At 50.0% G+C, this 7,238-nt stretch overlaps 1 protein-coding gene across 2 annotated transcripts in view; it reads left to right on the top strand.

The window, feature by feature from the left end:
• The window catches only part of FAM219B (family with sequence similarity 219 member B), a 7,400-nt gene extending 2,940 nt beyond the window's left edge, over positions 1–4,460 (top strand). The window contains exon 5 of one of the 2 annotated variants that reach the window (XM_008064200.2): positions 3,436–4,460. In XM_008064200.2, the coding sequence (XP_008062391.1) occupies positions 3,436–3,603 (168 nt within the window). In that variant the 3' untranslated portion in view covers positions 3,604–4,460. The remainder of the gene's footprint in view (positions 1–3,435) is intronic. The other variant, XM_021715627.1, reaches the window with a different exon arrangement.
• The last annotated feature ends 2,778 nt before the right edge of the window (positions 4,461–7,238 follow it).

Genomic DNA, 7,238 nt, shown 5'->3' on the forward strand with positions numbered 1-7,238 from the left:
TTTTTTTTTTGAGTTGGAGTCTCACTCTGTCACCCAGGCTGAAGGACAGTGGCACACTCCCGGCCACCACGGCCTTAACTGCTGGGCTCAGGCAGTCCTTCCTCCTCAGTCTTCCAAGTAGCTGGAACTACAGGCACGAACCACCATGCCCGGCTTATTTTTTGATTTGTTGTAGAGGTGAGGTCTTGCCAAGTTTCCCAGGCTGGTCTCGAACCCACAGGCTCAGGCAGTTCTCTCACCTTGGCCTCCCAAAGTACTGGGATTATAGATGTGAGTCACCACTGCTGGCCTTTGCCTGGCTAATTAGAAAAATTTTTTTTGGCTGGGCTTAGTGGATAAGCCTGTAATCCCAGCACTTCGGGAGGCTGAGGCAAGTGGATTGCCTGAGCCTGCAAATTTGAGACCAGCCCAGACAACTTGGGGAGACCTCAGCTCTACAATAAATCCAAAATTAGCCGGGCATGGTAGCACATGCCTGTAGTTCCAGCTACTTGAAAAGCTGAGGCAGAAGGTTCGCCTGAGCCCAGCAGGTCGAGGCTCTGGTGGCCATGAGCAGGCCACTGCACTCCAGCCTGGGTGACAGAGTGATACTCTGACTAAAAAAAAAAATTTTTTTTTGTAGAGACAGGATCTCTCTTTGTTGCCCAGGCTGATATTAAACTCCTTGCTTCAGGTGATCCTCCCACCTCAGCCTACAAAAGTGCTAGGATTATAGGCATAAGCCATCGCACCTGACCAAGGAATCCTCTTGAATCCTCTTAGATCCCAGCTGAGTGTTTACTAGTCTCTGGTTACTTGAATGCTTCCTGTAGCTGGGTGCTCACTACCTCTAAGAAGTCTTGATCTTCACCATCTCCCATCTCCCCAGCACACACATGATTTCTTATTTGGGGACTTGTAGAAAGTCTTCCTGTTTCATCTGAAATATTTTTTGCAACCTGGACACATTGGTCCTAGGCCTGCCTGCCTTTTTTTTTTGAGTTGGAGTCTCACTCTGTCACCCAGGCTGGTGTGCAGTGTACTCTCATGGCCACTATGACCCTCAACCTACTGGGCTTAGGCAATCCCTCCGCCTCAGCCTTCCAAGTAGGTGGAACCACAGGCACATGCCACCATGCCCAGCTAATTTGTCTTGATTTATTGTAGAGATAAGGTCTCGCCATGTTGCCCAGGCTGGTGTTGAACTCGTGTGCACAGGCAAGCAATCCTCTCACCTTTGCCTCCCAAAGTGCTAGGATTATAGGCGAGAGCCACTGGGCCTGGCCTTAGGCTTGCCTTCCAGTGCCACACAGTAACTAGTCTTTCTGAGGTCAGCATTCCTGTCCCTCTATTGCCCAAGCTTGGTTTGTTCCAGACTAAACAACTTTTTTTTTTTTTAATAGGAATCTCACTCTGTCAGGATGGGGTGCAGTGGCCTGCTCATGGCCACCACAGCCTCGACCTGCTAGGCTCAGACGATCCTTCTACCTCAGCCTTCCAAGTAGCTGGAACTACAGGCATGTGCCATCATGCCTTGCTAATTTTTCTTGGTTTATTATAGCAGGGAGGTCTCACCAAGTTGTCTAGGTTGGTCTCGAACTTGTGGGCTCAGGCAGTCCTCTCACCCCAGTCTCCCAAATTGCTGGGATTATAGGCATGAGCCACTGTGCCTGGCCCCAAACAACTTCTGTTCCTTCAGTTCCATCTGTGGAAACTCCTGGACTAGCCTTGAGGACATGTTTCCAGAGTGATTGTCCTAGGCAGAAACAGGGACTTAAAGTTCTGGCACATACTGCTCACTCCCTCTGACGGAGGTGCTGGAGGACTTGACTGTATGCCACTGGTATTTCTTTTTTAAAATTAATTAATTTACTTTATGAGTAGAAGTCTTACTCTGTCACCTAGGCTGGAGTGCAGTGGCATTCTCAAGGCCACCGCAGCCTCAACTTGCTGGGCTCAGGTGATCCTTCCACCTCAACCTTCCAAGTAGATGGAACTACAGGCACATGCCACCATGCCCAGCTAATTTTTTGATTTATTGTAGAGATGAGGGAGGTCTCACCAAGTTACCTGGGCTGGTCTTAAACCTGTGAGCTCAGGCAGTCCTCTCACTTCTGTTCCCAGAGTGCTAGGATTATAGATGTGAGTCACTGCGCCCAGCCTATTTCTTTATTTTCATGAAAATCCTTGACTAACCTCTGAGTTGCTGCTAAAGAGAATAAAGACCGTTTACAAATTGTGTCCTCCGTGGGCATGTTTAAGATTGTTAAGACTGAGAAAACTTGCCGGGCACAGTGGCTCATGCCTATAATCCCAGCACTTTGGAAGGCTGAGGTGAGAGGATTGCCTGAGACCACAGGTTTGAGACCAGCCTGGGCAACTTGGCGCGACCTCATCTCTACAATAAATCAGGAAATTAGCCGGGCATGGTGGCGTGTGCCTGTAGTTCCAGCTACTTGGAAGACTGAGGCGGAAGGATCACTTGAGCCCAGCAAGTTGAGGCTGCGGTGGCCTTGAGAATGCCACTGCACTCCAGCCTGGGTGACAGAGTGAGACTCCAACTCAAAAAAAAAAGCCTAAGAAAACTTAGCCCCGAACCAGAGGAAGTCCTGGCCTTTTCCCTGCCTCATTTATGTTCCTTGTGCTCATTGAACTGGTGAAGCCAGTGGACAGGTTCCACTTTACAGGGCCTCGGTTCTGCCCACATGGAAGGAAAACATGTCTAACCAGCGGTGCATACAACACTGCTCCCTTCCCCTGCCCTGGTAGCCTGTGTGCCTTCCCTGCTCTAACCCTTTGTTCTGTTATCGTTGCCCTGTATTCTTCAGCCTCAGTAGGGAGCAGTCTGGGTTCCCAGTGGGAATGGTCAGGGCCTTGAATTTCAACATAATCTGTTATTTGATGTTTGTTTATTTTTGGGTTGGGGACTCACTCTGTTGCCCAGGCTGGACTGCAGTGGCACACTCACATCTATGACAGCCTTGACCTGCTGGGCTCAGGCCATTCTTCCTTCTCAGCCTTTCAAGTAACTGGAACCACAGGCATGCGCCACCATGCCTGGCTCATTTTAAAATTTATTGTAGAGAAGAGGTCTCACTGAGTTGCCCAGGCTGGTCTCAAACCCCTGGACTCAGGCAGAAGTTCCAAAAGTACTGGGATTACAGGTGTGAGCCACTGCATCCAGACAGAAATTTGATATATAACAAGCCTCAGGTGTTAGTGAGAACAGCTCCCCTGGGGGTCGATGACAGTGAAGCCCAGACAACGCTGGCTAAGGCTCACTGCTGGGTGAGGCACACTAGATGTCACTTCTTCCTGTAGTCCACGAATGTGTGGGGTTGCTCTGGGGGTGGAACATGGACAGGAAGCCTGGAAAGGAGTGTGAGCCTGGCCTTTGGGCTGCAGTGACTTCTGCTCTGCATCTTGGCTCATGGTTCCCGCCTCTTCCTCTCTTAGCAGGTGAACCAGGATGTGAGCCGGCAACTACTACAGGACGGATATCACCTAGATGAGATTCCGGACGACGAGGACTTGGACCTCATCCCTCCTAAGCCTATGGCCTCTTCATCATGTTCCTGCTGCTGGTGCTGTCCTGGGGACTCTTCCTCCTGTACTCTCCAGTAGACATAATTCTCCATGTTGGGCCCTGCTCACCAAGGCCTACAGAGCCCTGTTGGTCCTTCATAGCTCACAGGATGCAGTGGGAACTGCTGTCAGCTAGAAGCACTGGAGGCGCTGACCCATAGGAAGTTCAGTGGCCTGCAGGTAGCCCTTGCCTGGTGCTTCTCAGGCCAGAGGCCCCATCTGAGCTGTGGGTTGACAGGTGGAATTCTGCAGTTTTCCTCTGCTGTTGGTGTTGAGTTTGGAGAAGCTACTTTAAATATGGGTAGGAAGAGAGCTTCTGTGCCCAAGCTCTGCTAGAGAGTGGTATATGGAGGCAGGAATAGCACTTTATAGCTTGCAGCTGGGAATCAAAAAATTGAACTGAAACCCATTGAAGAAATTCCAAGCACTCTCCTCTTCCTCCCAGCTCTAGCATAGGTTACAGGTTTGACCTCTAAGAGAGCGTAAAGTAGGTCACCTGGTCCCCCTTCAGGTTGTGTTTGTCTAGCTCTGGCAGGGTTCTAGCAGGTTGCTTAGTGATGCAACAGGATCATGGCTTCCAGGATTCCTGGACCTGGGGCATCCCTGACTGGTCCAGCTGCCCAGGTGGGTTTTGTGACTCTGGCTAGCCCTTCCCTAGTTAGAGAAAAACTGCTCCAACATGTACATATTTATTTATTTGCATTCCCTTGGTTTGGCTGGTTTCTCCTCCCAGCCTTTGAGCTAAAGGTTGGGTTGAAGGTACTAGGGCTGGTCCCAGAAGCCTGCAGTTTTTGTTCTTACCAGCAGAGGGAGCTGCAGGGAGCAATTCGGTGCCATCTAATTTTACTTTTTACTTTTAGAAGTAGCAATGAAAGCCGGGCTCAGTGGCTCAGCCTGTAATCCCACGCCTTTGGGAGGCAGAGGTGAGTGGATTGCCTGAGCCCGTGGGTTCGAGACCTGCCTGGGCAACTTGGCGATACTTCATCTCTACAATAAATCAAAAATTAGCTGGGTGTGGTAGTGTGCCTGTAATTCCGGCTACTCGGAAGGCTGAGGCGGAAGGATCGCCGGAGCCCAGCAGGTCGAGGCTGCGGTGGCCGGGAGCGGCCACTGCACTCCAGTCTGGGCGACAGAGTGAGACTCCAACTCAAAAAATAAAAATAAAAAAAAGTAGCAGCAATGGGTGAGCGGTGTAGCTGGGAATCAAAAAATTGAACTGAGACCCATTCAAGAAATTCCATGCACTCTCCTCTTCCTCCCAGCTCTAGCATAGGTTACAGGTTTGACTTGACAGCCATGTGGGCTTTGGTCTACATGAGGCTTACAGACAGCATGGGGAAGAGAGACTTCAGAGTTTTCAGGCCCCTTCCCTAAGGTGATCAGTCTGCCAGTGCAGAGGGCCTCCCCTCATTCCAGCATGGACCATTCTATTGCCAGATTCTTCTGGTCACAACATGGACCTCACAGTGGATACTCAGGATTGGGCTTTACAGCAAACCTCTGGGTATAACATAGCCTCCCTTGGCCCCCAGACTGAACACAGCAGAAATGGGCATCGTTTCCCCTGATACCCCTTCCCCCCAACTGGATAGCATCTCTTATACCAGACCTCTTTCTAGAATGTTTTCAATAGTTCCTTGTTCTTCTTTTTTGACTTACCCAGGACCCTGGTGAATTATGAATGGGCATAGACAGGGTTCCCAGCCCAAGGGGTGTGTGGTCAGGATTGGGATGTAGGCCCTATATGGGAAAGTGTCGAGTCTCCTGCTTTGCTTAGTGCCTCGAGGCATCTGTGGGATATGCAGACTCTTGCTCTGCCACAAGAGGTGATAAGACTGAGAACGTGAGATTAAAAGATATGGCTTTATTGGTCAGACACCTGTCTTCATGAGGGTAATCCTGTTAGTGCTTGATGTACAGCTTTTTGTTCTCCAGTTGTAAAAGGTTGAGAGAAATACATAGTACCTAGCTAGGCCTGACTTACTCTAGCTAGCAGCATCACAAGAGGGAGGCAGACCAGAGGCATGCTTGGGTGGGGGCTGGGGAGGCACGTGATGGCTCAGTTCTGGAATGGGACCCTGTGCCTCTACCCAGGTGTCCAGCATCCCGAGTGCATTGGGCAAATGCCAGGAGGGGGCAAGAACGTCTCAATTCCAAGCCCTTTCTCCACCCACAGAGGCTGTGTCCAGGCCTTTCTGATTTCTGCAGAGGTGAGCCACATGTAGAGATCAGGCGTAGGATGGTGTAAAGAAGGGAGGGGACCCAGCACAAGCCAGAGGTGACTGTGGCAGCCAAGTGGCCCCATTGCTGTCAGGACAGTGCTTGGGCATTGGCAGCTGCTGGGGGGTGAGGGTAGCAGGACCCCAAAACCAAGCCCTCTGGGTGGCTGTTGCAGTGATCAGCACTGGCACGTTTGACTGCAGCTGTCCCCAGAGAGGATGCTTTGGAGCTGGTTGACTCTGTGTAGGCAGGCATTACCAGAGGACTCCCTCCACTTGAGGGACAGCATGCAGTGAGGCAGGGAGCAGTGGTCAGCTGTTTGGAGCCAGAGGCTACATACCAAAATACCACCAATAAAGGCACTAAGGTGCCCAGAGCCAAACTGCCTTAATTCAGAGAGCTGGGTGTTCTGCAGGTGACAGTCCCCTGGAGAGGGGTGTATCCAGGCTTACCTCATGGAGAGGTGGGGGACCATATGGTGTTTACACATTCTAAGGATGCTTGGCTTGCACTTCTACAGCTCTGTATGTTTTTAAGAATAAATGCGATCACACTAGTCAAGCTATGTCTGTGTTACAATAGATTTTTTTCACATCACCATAAGGAGGTTTGCAATATTTAAGAAAGGCCTGGATATCCTGAAATGAAGAAATGGCTTAGTGCCCCAACTGCAGTGGTTCCTCTTGGAAACTCCCCCTCCCTTTTTGCTGTTCTCCATGGGTAACGTTTTCAGGTCTATTTCATTGGAGACCATAAGTGAAATAGGCCCTCACAAATCACTTTTATCTTGAATAGTTTCCTTTTAACAGACCCTTTCCAGCTCATCTTTATTTTTTGGTGAAGAAAATTTGAGGCTGAGCATGATGGCTCATTCCTGTAATCCTAATACTTTGGGAGGCCAAGGCAGGAGGATTGTTCAAGCTCAGGAGTTCAAGACTAGAGTGGACAAGAGAGATCCTGCTCTATAAAATACTTTTTTTTTTTGAGTAGGAGTCTCCGTCGCTGGGCTAGAGTACAGTGGCACACTCGCGGCCACCCCAGCATCGACCTGCTGGGCTCTGGTGACCCTTCTGCCTAAGCCTTCCAAGTAGCCAGAACTAAAGGTGTGTGCTACCATGCCCGGCTATTTTTTTTTTTTTTTTTGTAGAGACGAGGTCTCACCAGTTTGCTCAGGCTGGTCTCAAACCCACGGGCTCAGGCAATCCACTTGCCTCAGCCTCCCAAAGTGCTGGGATTACAGGCTAAGCCACTGAGCCTGGCCTTTTTTTTTTTTTTTTTTTTTTGAGTCAGAGTCTGTCTCCCAGGCTGGAATACAAGTGGCACACTCATGGTCACCACAGCCTTCACCTGCTGGGCTCAGGTAATCCTGCCTCAGCCTTCCAAGTAGCTGGAACTACAGGCATGAACTGAAGCTCTCACCTATTTTTTTTTTTTTTTTGAGCTGGAGTCTCACT

The sequence above is a fragment of the Carlito syrichta genome, unplaced genomic scaffold, assembly GCF_000164805.1.
Source record: "Carlito syrichta isolate Samal-C Ts95f unplaced genomic scaffold, Tarsius_syrichta-2.0.1 Scaffold307224, whole genome shotgun sequence".
Lineage (NCBI taxonomy): Eukaryota > Metazoa > Chordata > Mammalia > Primates > Tarsiidae > Carlito > Carlito syrichta.